Genomic DNA, 16,147 nt, shown 5'->3' with positions numbered 1-16,147 from the left:
CTGCACCAGCCGTCTGTCTCCATCCCTCTCCAAATTTCTAATTTCCTGCCCTTAAAAAGAAAAAATAAAAAAGTCCTAGGCTATCCTGTGTTTCAAGGATCTTAGGATCTAAATGGAGAGATTGGACAACTTTGAAAACCTAACCAAGCCTAATATTTTCTATTTATTATTTGCTAGTTATTAAAATATCCGCCTTCCCGCCTAAGGAAGGCTGGGCGGCAGGAGGGACCGCGGAGGCGTGGGGGGAAAAGTGTGAAAAGAAGAAACCCCCAGCTCTGCCTGAAGACTGCGTGAGAAAGAGCCCGACTCCTCCGGCGGCTCCAGGCCGCGTTTTGCAGGCGGCCGCATCTGCCTCCCCGGTCTCCCTTACCTCCTTGATGTTCGGCACTATTTGTGGCCGGCGTGGTGGAAGGACACAGTGAGGTTCTCACCCCCGCCCCCCGCTCCCATCCCCAGTTCCATCAAAGCGAACCCGGGCCAGCGCAAGGATCTCCGACTTGCGAGTGTGCTGAGGCTGGGACTGTCACTCANACGCCGCTGGCAGGAAGCAATTCTGCAAAAATAATCGTACTCAGCCTGGCAATTGTCTGCCCCTAGGTCTGTGGCTCTGCCGCCGTCCACGCGCTCTGCCAGGGGAGGGGGCACAGAATTTACCGCGGCAAGAACGTCCCTCCCGGCCAGCAGATTACAATGCTGCAAACTAAGGATCTCATCTGGACTTTGTTTTTCCTGGGAACTGCAGGTACATTTTCAGATTATGATTATCCTCAGTCTGATGGACTGATCGACCCCTCCTCCCTCCTCCCCCCGCGGGGATACTGCTATTTGGGGTGGCTTTACGTGGAATGCTAAGGGTGGTCATTGTGGTTGAGCCGAGCAAGGAGNNNNTGCAAAATGGGGCGAAAACGGGCAGAATCTGAGGGCTGTGTGGCCGTTCTTGCACCCTCGTCGATATGACGTTAGGTTTTCATTTGCCAAATCGCTGGTTACTTGCAAAGCCTGCTCTCGGCCGGGAGCACAGAGGGATGGGAGGGCCGAGCGCCGCGTTTTGACAGGAGGAAGTGCGGAGGGGCGGAGGGCGAGGAGGGCGTGATCGGGCTGCCGGGTGTGTGTGTGTGTGCGCGTGTGTGCGCGCGCGTGTGCCTTCACACGCACCGCGAGCCCCGTGTTGCACGGCGCGCGAGAAGAATGGCAGGTAGCCACCCGCAGCACCTCGCCCCAGCCTCTTTTCTTTGGGCGAGGTTCCCTGATCCTTGCAAAGTGCGAACAATAGGGAGCTGAGGGGGAGACAGCCGAGGGATGCTGCCGCGGGTGGCGGGGGATGCGCCGCCGCCCAANTGTCCCCGCCCAACCTCCCCGCCAGCTGCTCTCACCACCCCACCCCACCCCACCCAGGGATTTATGCTCTGGCGTGGACGATCGGGGAGGGAGAAGAAATGGAGCAGGGGCCTCAGAGAGCTGGGTGGGGTGGGCGCGTATTCCGGGCGGGGGGCGTGTGCCGGAAGGCGCCGGGCGAGAGCAGGGCGGAGGGGACNGGCCGACGCGGCCCCCAGCTGCGGGGCAGCCCCAGGCGGCAGGTCGCCGGGTCCCTCCGCCACCTGGCCGCGACCGCAGCGGGCTTGCCCTTTTCCGAGGTGCCGGCAGATCTCTGCGCGCGCCTTGCTCCCCTCGAAGTGGGGGCGTGGCCACGGAGACCGGCTCTTTGGGGGGCCGTTGGGAGGGATCGCCCGCCTACCTTCCACTACGGTGATGGGTGTAACCTTCGGTGTGGGGGTGTGAGGGCAGGCGCACGCTGGTACCCGCCCAGGGCGTCCCAGATTGGGATGCGGTGGCTGCCCAGGCAAGGGTGGCATTCTGATCACTGTTCCCTGGAGGGAAAGCGACCTCAGTCCGGCCGAGGGCCGTGAGGATGGGGGCAAGGCAGAACAAGAAACGTATACAAGGTTGCCTAACAAAGAAGTTGAACGGTTTTCCAAAGAGAAATAATTTTCCATTGAAGTATTGATAATTCCACAGTTAAAAATAAAAAACAGAAGCCTTCAAGTCAGAGGATCAGGACGAAAATAAAAACAGTATTATGTACACCAAGGCACATATATGTAAATGTGTATACATAGTAATAATTATTATTATAATAGTAATATCATTATCATAATTATTTTGGCCTCAAATGTATCATCTTCAGGGACAATGGTAATTCAGTCTCCGCACTCCACACGGTGCATGTGAAAATGTAAATACAACGTATTCTGCCCTTAACCCCAAAGGAAATCAGATCCCGGCCCCTCTCATTTTGTTGGTTTTTGCTCTTTCGGAATAAAATGAAAGGTTGCAGAATTACACAGCAGATTTGAGTTTATTCTAACAACAATTTTGGACGTTTTGTGGAAAAATTGAATGATTTGGAATGGCTAAGTCATGTCTACTTGAGAATTTTACAGTCCTCTTCCAATTTTATTTGCTAGAGTAGTGGAACGAATAGGACTGGTTTTCTAACAAGATAGCACTGGATTAAGAACAAAGGGCACCTTTGCTACCTCTCAGGGGGCAGCCAGCGTGTATATGAGTCTATAGAACATCCCTCACTAATGAATCATCAAGGTGTGTTTCAGCCACGTTTGCTGCGAGTACAGTTATGTCAAGCTATATTATTTTTGTTGATTATTATTTGAAGGTCAGAAATGTGTGTTTCTGAACTAGATGTAACTGAATATTGAAGAATGTGGAAGACCTTGACTGATTCTATCCCCAAGCCAAAAAGTTAATTTTTCTTTCAACAAATGTTAGCCTAGGTTAAAATACTGGAAAGAACTCAGAATTTGTTTAAAATTCAACAGAGTTAGACACAAAAAGAATATAACCCAGACAGTGTGGAAGTGTGGCCTGTCCTTTATTTCATAGTTTTCGAGGTACTATTCCTGCTGTGAAGGTTCTAAAGATGTACCAATCATGCTGTTTTCAGTAGTGCAAACATTTACATTTTTTAAAGTCAGTTTTTCAAGAAGCTTCCCCCTTTTATTCCCCCAACAGATTGAACCTGATGACTTTTTTTTCCAGATGTGTTTCCCCAGGATGCACTTTTTAAAAAATAATAGTGGAGTAGCAGAAAATAGCAGGGCATCATCTTGTTCAATAAAAGAGGTTTATCCAAGTCTCTGTGCTAATTGATTAAACTAAGGATTTGTTGATGTAACTGGTGGACTGTTTCTTGAGCTTGATAGTATAAGAATTAAGGCAGTAATTGTTTGCAACCCCCACCCCCCCACCAAAGCCGGAAATCACGGTATGGGTGTGGTCTTTGCAAGGGCTTAGGCACATGGAAACCAACAATTCTAAGACTTTTGCATAGTGCTTCTCTCTGGAGTACAGTCATCATTAATCGAACTCCTCAGATCGGTAACAGGTAATTTAATGTACGTAATCTGTATCTGTATTTTTCTGTCACAGGGAACAAGGTCTTAATTACCTTTCAAAATAAATAGCACCATTTTCTCATTCAAAACCTAATCTTTAGACATGACAGATATTTTTGTTTGCTACAGAACTCAGTTTCTTAAATTATAGACAGCATCTCGTAAACTTTACACTGCCTGAAATACAGACTTTGGAATTTCTGGTCCAACCACTTAATTTTTTAAGGTGACCAAGCCTCTATTTAAGAAGAGGTTTGATGAATTCCCCATATTTACGTCTTCGGTGTTAAAGAACCGTGGCTGCCCTCCAGACAGAAAGTGACTTCAATGCTACTGGCAGACCTCCAAAAATATTTTACAGACAGTCCTTCCTGTCTTCGTGCGAAATAAGTGATTGACTACCTGTTGCTAAAGAACGGTTTGAACTTTGCCTGCCAGTCGTGGGTTTGTGGTGATGGAGAGCAGAAGCAGCCGGCAGGGTGGGGAGAAGGGACCGCACCTGCCGCTGCCCATCTTCTGGGGACAGGCCGCCAGAGAGGAGACAAAGGCATGTGAACGAGGCTCTCTGATACTGTTGAAGTGTTGAGTTTTCAAGCCCACAGATATTTCATGGTGTCAGGATAAATAGTTTAATGTCCCTTCCATATCTGATAATTCCTCAGTTTAGCGTTCTGACAAACGTATAGGCTAAGGAACATCTGGATCTTTAAAAGAAATGGCAGCAAGTCACAAATAGCATTTTACTAGTCTTAAAAATGGGTTACAAATCAGACACAATTGGAACCGTGAATCAACTGGCTATGTAGTAATAATGAGCACTTGGGTTTTGAGTTAAAAAAGACTGAGGTTAAGATTCCTTGAGTTAAAGAGAGGAGAAATGAGTAAAATTCAGAAGAGAGTTCATACGTGTCTTGAAAGAGAAGGTCTCTGAGCAATACTGTTAAGAGGTGGCCTCTGAGGAAGAAGGGGATGCCCAGGGAGGACCCCTCTGAATGAATCCTAAGGAGTAGGCGTCTATGAGGCCTGGAGTTTACTGTGAGGGAACAATCCGAGTGAAATAGTCATTGGTAACGGGAAGATGTGCTTACGACGGTAGGGCAATGACATCTGGAAGCCCATTTGAAGGCCCAGTCATGTCACGTTCAGCCCTTCTCGTTATTAGTGTTAACTCTTGGTGCCAACCCTTAAAACCATCCGCTGATGTAAAGGGATGTAAATCATTTGGCGTTGCTCATGGTGTCATTATGCCCTTTCATTTCGCCGTGTGGAAACGCTCTCTCTCTGCTGAAGATGCTCATTAGGGGCATTGCCGTTTGATGTTGGTCTGCGTGCCAAATGGCAGCCTTTCAGGCCGCTTCAATACGTTACAGTTAAGGCGCTTTTAGGCCACGTCTCCACACAGCCGCTGAGTTCATGGTTTTCAGCTAGGGTGACACCCTTCTCCCTTCCTGCACTGTTAGTTTAGCTTCCAAGCAGTTGGAGACTCGAACATGATTACACGGAAGAGATAAGCCCTCTGCTCTGTCTCGAGTATGCCTGCTTTTTTTTGGGGGGTGGGGGTGGGGGGAGGTTTTAATAAACCTGTTGTGCGTTCTGTTCCTGCCAGATATATGTAAATATGTCTTCCTTTGAATTCAAAGACCACATCACTGATAGGACTTGAAAGGCTTCTGCGTAACCTGTATTGCATTCTGTATTCTCACCCAGGACTTTCTGATGGGCAGCTGCAAACACTGGCCTGTTTTCTGTCAGTGTCATCCCTGAGATAACGTGTGACAGGCCTTTGGGATCTGATTACCTCATCCTTTAGGAATATCCATAGTAATGTTACAGCGTTTTGACATTGTGTTACATTAGGTATTCCCTTAAGCAGTTGACCAAATATATTTATTGAGTGCCAGCTCTGTGCGGAATTACAAAGGATTGAGATGGCATCCTTTCTACTGTCAAGGAACCTGGAGGGCAGGAGGGTGGGATTGCATGGAGTTTAAGAGCCAGGGGCCCACAACCCAGGGTCGAAAGCCCAGCCGTTCATATCCCTTATTTGCCGTCCAGTTTGGGACCAATCCTATGGCCTCCCCAAGCTTCAGCTTTCTCTTCTGCAAAATGGCAAAATCAGCAGTGCCCCTATGTTAGAGTGGTGAATATGTTAGAGAGCACAGGACTTCAGTGCGTGCGGGCCATGTTTATTGATGAGAAAGAGAGGTGTATATGGAGCTAGAAAAAAATAATATTCAAACATAGTGCTCCTTCCAGGACTCAAAGAAGGATATTCGGAGAACATGACTTCTTCAGTGACTAGAATTTGACTTCAAAAATCTTGTTGATTATGCCTGCATTGTGTCATGTTGCTTGTGAATATGTTAGAAAAGTGATCTCCTATTAAGGCTGAAAGCCATCAGCACAAGGGTTGATGTGGGTTTCATGGGCCCTGAAGGATGTACATTTTGAGGGCCCTTTTAAGGAAAATGCAGCTCTTCTGCAAAATTTTGGAGACAAGTGACCATGAGAACACATCGCAGGTCCCCATGCCACAGAGCCTTGGAAGGAGCCCATGCAATGTGGGGGCCCTGCAGACATCTGCCTCAGTGCCAGCAACTGGGTTTTGGTCTGCTTGAGTCCACTTGCTTCAGAATATAGGCTGACTGTTCCAGTGTGTCAAGCACGTATCTCCCTCCTGAAGGTTGTTTGTGCGGTGCTTTGAAGATCGGAATCGTACATCAAAATCAAAATTATTTTTGGAAAGAAGAAGCCATTTGACCTTTATTTTACAGGAAATCATACGTGAGACCTGAGTTGATTTAATATTTCTCCCTGCTTATATTTTTGTAAATTACTCACTGGAATAAAATAAAGTAATTGCTATTATTATTCAAATGAGTCAGACATAAGTGCCCTACTGGCAGGGCAGGAAGTGTTTTTGCCAACTAAAGGCATATGCCATGTTGGAGAAGAGACTCAGATTCTGTGTTAGCTATCTACAAGGAAAGAAACTGCATCGATAATGCCCATAATTATGTCTTCATCATCATCGTTCAGTCCCAGACTCTTGCTCTGCGTTATATCATCTAATCTTCATATCGTTTGTTCACTAAGTATTTATTGAGTGGGTGTTCTGGGAATCCAGTGGTTAACATACATCATCTCCGTCTTCATGGAACTTCCAGTCGAAGTGTGGAGGGATACGGACCTTAAACAAGTAACACACACGTAGTATTGCTAGTCGCATATTCTGATAAAAACTAAGGAAAGGACCAGGATACTCTGCGAGATTATTGAGGGGATCCCACCTTTGTGTGGTTGGGTGGGATGAGGAGATGACATTTATAAAACTCTGTGAAATAAAAACAGATGGTATTCTCATTTAAGGTCTGGTTGATTGACTGCTTAATTCAGCAAACACTGAATCACCACACACATTCTTGAACTCCATGTAATTAAGCAAACTTTCCTGACATCTTGACAAGACCAAGTTGCTTCCGGAATTGTTCTTGTTTTCAGATTATAAAGTCGAGGGAGCTATGGCTCTGCCTCTGGAGTTCACCATGTAGTGTGGGAGAGAGACATACCATATCCTTATAAACAGAGACATGAATTAAATGCCATTGAAGCACAAGGAAGGGAGCCATTAACTCTGCTTGGGACCCCTTGAGCTGGGTGGGCTCCATGGGCCTCCACTCCATGGAGCAGGAAGAAGAGGCGATTCAGGTGGTGGAGAGATGAATGCACAGGGTGATGCTGAGGGAACAGCGTTGGGGGGCTTGGGGAGAAGTGGCCAGATATTAGGGGGGAAAGCCCCAGAAGGCCAGACTGTGTCAGGTCTTGAAATAGAAGCTGATGCCGAGAAAGTCTAAGTGGCTTACAGGGGCGAAGCTGGGACCATACTTGCATAGTTGACTGCATCTTAATCATGTTCTGCAGTGAGGACCATTTGAACACAAATTTGCTTGGCATCTGCTGGAAGTGAGGGAGGGGTGACGGGGGGAGGGGCAAGCCAAGAGCTTTGGAGTCTGACAAGTCTAGGTTGAGTCCGCTCAGTGTAAGTGACATTCTGCACCTTGTAGCACTTCTGGGCCTGCCTCCCCCTGTCTGTAGAATGGCGATAATGACACTTGCCCTTGTGGGTTTTGTTGACCTTAAATAATATCTCATACGTCAAACGAGTAATACGTCGTAGGCACTCAACGTGTGTTTTTTCAAAAGTTCGTCTTGAACAGAGGTTTTCTTTGAAATGTTTAGGAAATAAGGTGTACTGTGAATATGATGTGCAAAGTTCTATGCGGGGGGCTGGGGGGAAGACAAGATAAGAATACTGTACCAGCCCTTCGGAGGCTTTCAGACGTTTGGGGAGGAAAACACTTAGTTCAGACAGTTAGGAAACCGTGAATCATTGCCTAAAAGAAGGAGGCAGATATTAATTGTGAGAATTGTTAAGAAAGACAAAAATCATCACATCATCTCAGTTCGTTTTAATGCCCAGAAGAAGGTGTGGACGAGCTAGTATTTGATGTGGACCCTCACAGGTGTAAGGACAGATAAGTAGAGTGAGGACCCATTTCTCTGTAGAACGGGATGGATGTAGCTAGAGAATTGGTCTTGAAGATCACTGAAAGCAGACTGGAGATTGGGCCAGGTCTTACTAAAATCTTAAATGCTAGACAAAGGAGAGGGATGTTGGAGAACTCATTTTCTAAAATATTTAAGGGTATATTCTATGATAACACTTGAGCATCTGCTGTACTAGACTCTGTGTTTGATGCTAGCTCAGAATTTGCAGGGAGGGAAACAGGAGTAAACGGGTAGGGATCACTGCAGTGCTTGGAGGGCGTGTTAGTTTCTGTAGCTGGAGCAAATAGTGGGTTAGGGAAAGGATTTTTGCAACACAAAAATCAAGTTTTATAAAATTTTATAAAAATTAAATTTTTATGTTCCAGAGGGGCTTGTTAAAGGAATCCAACCGTGATATAGTTTCTAAAACAGACAATCTTAGAAAGTACACTTGTAGTGGTTTTGGATAAGGATAGAAAAGGCACACATCTGAGAGGTTAGAGATGACAAATGACCCAGCGGGGGTAGATGATAGATCCAAAATGGTAGGCGACTGGGAGAGAGAAAGCTTTTTAAGGTGCAAACTGGAGGGAATGAACTCATGGAGCTGTGAGCATGATGGAGAAATTGAGAAAAGGCGTTACCTTGAATAAACAATAGACCTCAGTTTTACATACAGTAGGTTTTAGAAAAAATAATTGGGCATCCTGGTATCTTAACTTCTAGGTCAGTATTTTTCAATTGTGGGTGGTAAAATCTATTTAGTAGACTTTCACCGGCATTGAAAAAAAAAGGAAAGGAAGGAAGGAGGGAAGGGAGAAATAGAGGAAAGAGGGAGTGGAATGGAATGGAATGGAGTATGTATCTTTTTAGCAAAAAAAAAAAAATTGTGAAACATTTATTGACCCAGTTGTGATGGAAAAACATATCTAATTATGGCTCAGATGAAAATAATGTCATAGATAAAGGAATATAGGATTAGACACAAGCTGAGCCAATCTGTGGGGCAGAGACCCAATGGTCTGGGGGCATCGGGAGCAGCAATGACAGCAGACATACTTACTGAGCATCTACACAGTCTCTTAGCTGCAGGTGTAAAACAGAGCCCCCAAAACTCAACAGTACAAAACCTTGTTAGAAAGCCTACTCTCTAGTAGAGAATGAAAGGGCAACTGGGAGTACCAGGTAGCATCTAAAGCCAGATACGTGGCTAAGATTTCAGAGGCAGAGGAGAAATGACCTGGGCACTAGGGCAGTTGGAGAATTCTTCCTGTTAGTGACAGCTAGGGGCTTTGTAGACAGGATTTCGCTTTATATCTAGGAAGCATGAATGACATAGGTGATGCCTTGCATGTTTGGGAGGAAGCTCTAGGGAGCCCAGGTGGCTGGGGGAGGAGACGGGGAGGGGACCAAGAAGACTCAGGGGTTATAATAGTCTATATTTTTATTCCTTTTCAGTGGAGAGAAAACACCATGGGTTATAATCAGTGTATTGTGCAATCTTTATCACACCCGAAATATTTGTGTTGTAGTATTTATGTAGTATTTAGAATTGCATTTTAGCCGTAACTTGGAAGGCGATATTGAAAAAAAGAGGGGAGCCAGAGCCTAGTGGTGTGAATGCCTAGGTTAGAGAAGAATAAAGTTAAGTGGACAAAAGTTAGAAACAAATGGTGTTTATAATACTGACTCTGTGATTTAAACAAGTTTCTGTCACTCCTTAAGACTGGAAGAAGACACTTTTTTTATACTGAGTTTTCTCTAATGAGCATACATTGCTTTATATTTGGATTGTAAAGCAAATACCATTTTAAAAAGTGGGCAGTATTACCTAACTTGGGTTATACATGTAAGGAAGATGAGGCACAAGTAGAAAACTTGGAATTTGTTTCAGAGGAGAGTGGGGATCTTAGAGAAGTTTAGTTGTTTTGTGAAATTCACATTCTCAGAGCCAAAGACAGAGGAGGGTACTTGACCCCTGTGATCCAGGGTACTTGACCACAAAGAAGGAAGAATGGGGTGTTGAGGGGGGGAAGGCTTCAGACTGAGGGGCCATCTGGGCACAAGGAAAAAGAGCCAGGCCATGAACAAACCTTGCAAAGGACAATGGGATGGGGTCACCTGAGAAGAAGAGGTTAATGTTAGAGGGTTTTCTCCCCAGGGGTTTCATTTACCATGGCAGGTGATAATTTTTAGACACAGTTTTATTTTTTGGCACCAGTGCCCGTGATATCCGTACCTTTATTCTATACCTTTAAAAAAGGTTTGTTGATAGTGCAGTCTTTTGAAGTTTGTTCAGACTGTCACAAATTGGCTGCATTGCTTTTATGAGATTGGCAGAAGAGAGGACATGGGCGTGACTGCCTCCTGATGTTCTTTTATTCATACTGCATCTGTCAGTGTCCGTTCTGTCTGCGTGAGATGCTGCCAGTCGCTAGTTAAGCTGCAGTTGCTGTATGAGAGTCGGATTCAGGGTACAACATGCAAGGCTTAAAGATCTGATGTCAGGAGAACGTGGAGATGCAAATCCAGTGCAAGCTCTTTGGTCTGAGTTATAATTACAAATTATCTTCCTTTCTTAATTTAGTATCTCCTTTTAGTGTTAACAGAGTGGTGCATACTGTAGGGGGCGCCCCGGGGGCCTTTGACATCGAATTTGGCATTTTGCACCCTGGCTCTCCTGCTTTCTGTGACCTTGAGCCAGTTATTTAATCTCTCCAATGCTCAGTTTATTTCTCTGTGAAACAGCAATAATAATACCTCCCTAATAGGGTTATCATGAGGACGAAATGAGGTAATTTATACAACTGTCTGGCACAGAGTAAGCTCAGTAATTTTTTCCCATTTTCCTTCTTTCTGTTAAAGTTCACAGTGAAGGGGTGCACAATTAGTGTTGGATTTAAGTATTGATTATAATTAGAATCACATTTTTTCCCATTTAGTTTTCATTCTCTGAGAGTTCAGGATCACCATGAATTGCAACTGAGTTAGAAACACCGTGGCTGATTGCTTAGCCATTTCAACTCCTTTGGAAGCAAAGTGTGGTAGATCTTGGTTTTGAAAAGTAGAATTTTAAAAAATAAATTGGTTTATACAGATTCTCCTTTCTATTTGCATAGGGTTAATATTAAACCTGTCAATTCACCATAATGGTAAAGCCATAAGATTTAGTGTACTTAAATAATGGTGTGCTAAAGATCATATTGGTGATACTTCCTTAATCTGGAAGTCATTTGTGTAGCAACCTTAAATCTTTGGAGCATGAAGCATGAAGAATATGGGGGGAAATGAAGAAGTAAGAGAAAGACACCTCTGGAGAGCTAAAATAGATATCCCAAAGTCCATGCATTTAATTGTAGGCACTTGACCTATAGGGGAAGCCTTTTGGCCTTTTTAAATTTTTTCCCAGAAAGAGTGCATATGTTCTAATTATTATCCCAGCTTCTACCACATTTAGAAGGGCTCCTAGACTCAGACTAGAACCAAGGAAACATGACTACTAGGTATAGGTAGTAAGAAGATGTAGTAACTTGGATGGAAAAATAGGAAAAGCAGATTCAAGAACACAAAAAACTTACCAGTCTTAGCCATTTACTTTTTGATTGAAAAATGCCAAGGAAATGTCTGTAATGTAGTGCACCATAAATAATGAGTGTTCATAATTAAGCCTCATTTGGAAGATCCAACTATCGGCCCATTCAAGCAGCAGGCAACATTTATATGAATTAGTTTATGGAGCATGTGTCTTTCATGTTCAGCTCTGTGCTAGGCACTGAAGGAAGTAGGATTTCAAGGAGTCTCCATGTAGTTGCAAACATAAAACAGACATAAGCGTAGGTACCTTTGTCTTCACCAGTGGGAAGTTGGAATGGAAGAGGTAATATAATTAGTGTTACTCATATGGAAACATCAGTCATGAGACATTCTAATCCCCAATGGTTTAGGACAAAGGAGATTTCATATTTCATTCTTATAGAGTGACCTTGTTATAGATAGCTTCTCAGCTTAGTTTAAATTCCATAGCTATTTACTTACCATTAAGAGAAGTTGTGTCAGCCAGTCTCTCTCTCTTCTCTACTACATTATAGTAAGTATATATTGAGATTAAAGATCCTAACTATTCAAGCAGTTGGAATTCATTGGTAATCATTCCTCTCTTTCTTAAATTCAATTTTTAATCTTAGCAAAATGATACGCCCACATTGTGTAAAAAGTTAAATCATTTTATAAAACTTGAAACATTGTTCCCCTGCCTCAACCCGTACTACCCTTTCTTACCCCTCGCTTATCCTTCCTACTTCTGATTTGGACTTTCCTGAAGCAATCACTTCCTTTCATTTAGTTGTTTCTACCTTTTTTAATGCCCATATTTATAGTTTCTTACTTTTTCAGTTTCAGGCATTATTTATTGACTTTTTCCTCTGGGGGTTTAGTATTCTTACAATAGTCTCTAGCCTCTTACATCCTTTACCCTAGCCTCCCAATATAACAAAATTTTCCATTTTTTATTTAAACAGTATTTAATGTTTATATTTTTATGCCCATGTAAATGTTATTCATACCGGGGCTTTGAGCAATTATATGATTTTATTACCTTTCTATATAACTTTCTGTCTTTCCTGAAGTTTATGATGGCATTAGTTTTTCTTTGCTTAATTTTCTATATACCTGTCACTAATTCATTGTCCAGTTCTCAGACTGACATGTAAATTCCCTCTCAATATGTTCAAATGTGGCTGTTTTCTTTCATCTTCAGAAGACATATATCCTAGACCTTACTTTCATTCTGACTGTTGGTTTTCTAGGCTTGCAGCAGTTAATTTATATTTGCCTGGTATACAATCCTCTAGATTGGAAATTATCCCTAAGAATTTTGAAGTTACTGCCCCATGTTTTCTAGCTTTCATTGTTGCATTTGGAAAGTCTAGTGCCTTCTGATTTCTGATATTTTGTAAAAAATGTGCTTACTTTTCCTCTAAAAGGTCTTAGGATCTTCCCTTTGTCTGCAGTGTTCTGAAATTCACAATGCTGTGTCAGGTTGTAAGTCTGCTTTTATTTATTGGGGGGGTGGTTCTCAGTAGGCCATTTTCATCTGGAAATTCATGTTTTTCTGTGCTAGGAAATATTCCTACACTGTTTATTTGATATTTCCATATCTCTGCTTTCTCTCCCTTTTTTTCTGGAGCTCTTATTGAGAAGTTAGATTGCTCATCTAATTTTTTTTTTTTTTTTTTTTTGTCTTTTCTCTCCTACATTCATTTCTTTGTCCCTGCAACTCTTCATCCTTTACTTTCTGGGAGATTTTGTCAGCTTCTTGACAGTTTTTATACTGGATTTTCTATTTTGCTAATGTATTCTTAATTTCTAAGAATTCTGTTTTATTGTCTGAGTGTCTTTTTAGTAGTTTCTTCTTCCTGTTCCTTGATACAACACCTTTTATGTCTCTTGAGTGTTTTAGAAAAAAATTTTGGTGGCACCTGGGTGGCTCAGTCAGAGAAGCCACCAACTCTTGGTTTTGGCTCAGGTCATGATCTCATGGTTTTGTGAGTGGAAGCCTCATGTCAGGCTCAGCACTGGCAGCACGGAGTGTGCTTGGGATTCTCCGTCTCCTTTCTCTCTGCCCCTCCCCAACTCATGCTGTCTCTCTCTCTCTTTCTCTCTCTCTCTCTCAATATGAATAAACTTAGAAAAATTTTCTTGTATCCTATATTATCTCTTTATCCTCTGAATTTCCCTTTATTATCTGTTTTAGTATCTCCTCTTGTCTTTCATATTGTTGCATTTTATTTCTCAAATTATAATGGTCCTTAGCCACCAGTTAGTAGTTGGGAGGGAGACACTTAAAAGCTGGGGAGTGTCTGGGAAGCTGGGATGTGGTGGGGAACATCCACATCCACTCATTAGTACCTGCATTTTTCTTGGGGGCTGGTCAGTTTAAGAGAGTCCAGTATTTTGCAGCCTGTGAGGTATAGATCTAACTTTTGTTTTTCTCTGAGCTGAATGGTTTGAGAATATTTTATTCCCTAGTAGAGATTTCATTGAATCCCTCTATTTTCAGTGGGGACACTTTGCTCTCAACAATGCCTGGCATTCCCCAAGAACAAATTCCCTGGGATTTAACCTCTTCAGCTAATAAACATTTGGTCTCCCTGGAGTGAAGAAGAGTTCAGCATGGGAGATGAGATACAGGGCCCTCACCCTCGTGTGGCTTACAGTTGTGTGCATGTGTGTTGGGTTGACGTTAGTGGTATGAGAAGGGTTGTTGGCTTTAATTTTGAAGCAGCCGGCGAGAACCTCTGATGACCTGTCTCTTTCAGGGGTCACAGTTGGCACAAGGCAGAACACACATTTGAAACCTTTCATCTCACATGTTTTAGCATGGCATTTTTCAGATTTAAGGAAGCTGGCAGAACTTCTTTTTTGATGTTTATTTATTTTTAATTTTTTTTTAACATCTATTCATTTTTGAGAGATAGAGACAGAGTGGGGGAGGGGCAGAGAGAGAGAGAGAACGAGCGAGCGAGCAGGAGACAGAGCATCTGAAGCAGGCTCCAGGCTCTGAGCTGTTAGCACAGAGCCTGATGTGGGGCTCAAACTCATAAACTGTGAGATCATGACCTGAGCTGAAGTCAGACGCTCCACTGACTGAGCCACCGAGGTGCTCCAATGTTTATTTATTTTTTTGAGAGACAGAGAGATGGAGCATGAGCAGGAGTGGGCAGAGAGAGAGGGAGACACGATCCAAAGCAGGCTCCAGGCTCAGAGCTGTCAGCACAGAGCCCAATGCAGGGTTTGAACTCAGAACCATGAGATCATGACCTGGGCAGAAGTCAGATGCTTAATGGACTGAACCACCCGGGCACCCCAAAGCTTGCAGAATTCTTAAAGGAAAAAGTTAATGTTCCAGGGGGTGCATCAAAAGCAAAGACCTAAGGAGATGAATGTTAAGGCAACCTAGAGGGACTGGACAGTTCAGGGAGTTAGGGCCAGTTGTGAGGAGGCTGTTCTGTTTTGAAGAGCCTTTCCTCGACTAGGAAGTCCTCAAAAGATTCCAGGGTGGCCTGAAATTCCACATCTCTTGGATATAAAGACAGGGCTTGGCAGTGACACTGTGAACCAGAAGAAGAGCAGTTTCATGAACACATTTGCAAATGGCTGTATCCCAGCCTTGTTGGGTAGCGGGAACATTGATTAGAAACATTCACTTAATCCAGTATTTATGGAGGAACTCCAGTGTTCCATGGAGTTGGACTGCAGGTTGGAGATACAAGATGAATGTATTCGGTAGCTTTGTAAAAAATTCTAGACCACTTTCTAAATTGTTTTTGGTTACATGTGTAATATTTATTCCTTTGGAATGACACCAAAGACAACCTTGAAATGTCAGAAAAAGATAACTAAGAATTATTTATTCCTTTCTCCGATTTTCCCCTTTTTGTGTATGTAAGTTAAAAGTTATGCATGACATGTTTAAAATTTAAAATTTTCATTAAAGACAACCATCTGTCATAATGAAGCAGAAAAGGGACATTGTGTGGTATTCTTTGAAGATATGAGATTGAAAATGAGTCCGTTAACTGCCCTAGATTACAATTTGAGGTCATTTTGAGCTAAATTGGCTTTGGAATCAGAATTTAAATGATCGGTCAGACTCAATTAAGATAACTGGTCATGCAGACAGTTCATTCCCTTCCTCCCTTCTCATAAAAACAATATTTTTATTATTACAAATACTTCTTCACAGCTAAGTTAGATACAGAGATTTTTTTTTAGAAGACAAATATTTTGCACACTAATTGATTTGGATATCTATGTGTAATTTTGTGTCTAAACCAGTAACCCAGATGATCATTTATTATTTGGTGTTCTAGAGATATCATGACAGATCCTTTTGAAGTCACTGGGGGGTAAATCAATACATTATTCTGTGTTATATTTCTGCTGCCTTGTGCAGTATTAAGAGAATAACTATCACAAAGTCAGACAGTTAAATTCCTTTATTTAAACACAATAACAATACATGTGTGGTCGGGGGATATTTTAAGGAAACATAATTTATAAATATGTGTAATTATTTCAACAGCCCATATATGCGTTTCTAAATATTAAACTTTTTCTTTGTGATAACTGAGTTTAAAATTACATTGTCTTTTTTTTTTTTTTTTTATTTCTAGAAGAGAGAGAGA

At 42.8% G+C, this 16,147-nt stretch overlaps 1 protein-coding gene across 13 annotated transcripts in view; it reads left to right on the top strand.

The window, feature by feature from the left end:
* Positions 1-539: 539 nt before the first annotated feature.
* The window catches only part of NCAM1 (neural cell adhesion molecule 1), a 304,847-nt gene continuing 289,239 nt past the window's right edge, over positions 540-16,147 (top strand). For all 13 annotated transcript variants that reach the window (XM_077780584.1, XM_077780583.1, XM_077780582.1 and 10 more), the window contains exon 1: positions 540-742. In XM_077780584.1, the coding sequence (XP_077636710.1) occupies positions 691-742 (52 nt within the window). In that variant the 5' untranslated portion in view covers positions 540-690. The remainder of the gene's footprint in view (positions 743-16,147) is intronic.

This window comes from Crocuta crocuta, unplaced genomic scaffold (genome assembly GCF_008692635.1).
Source record: "Crocuta crocuta isolate KB4526 unplaced genomic scaffold, BGI_CrCroc_1.0 scaffold374, whole genome shotgun sequence".
Classification (NCBI taxonomy): Eukaryota; Metazoa; Chordata; class Mammalia; order Carnivora; family Hyaenidae; genus Crocuta; species Crocuta crocuta.
Note: the sequence above shows the minus strand (reverse complement) of the source record. Positions and strands in the feature narration are given on the sequence as shown.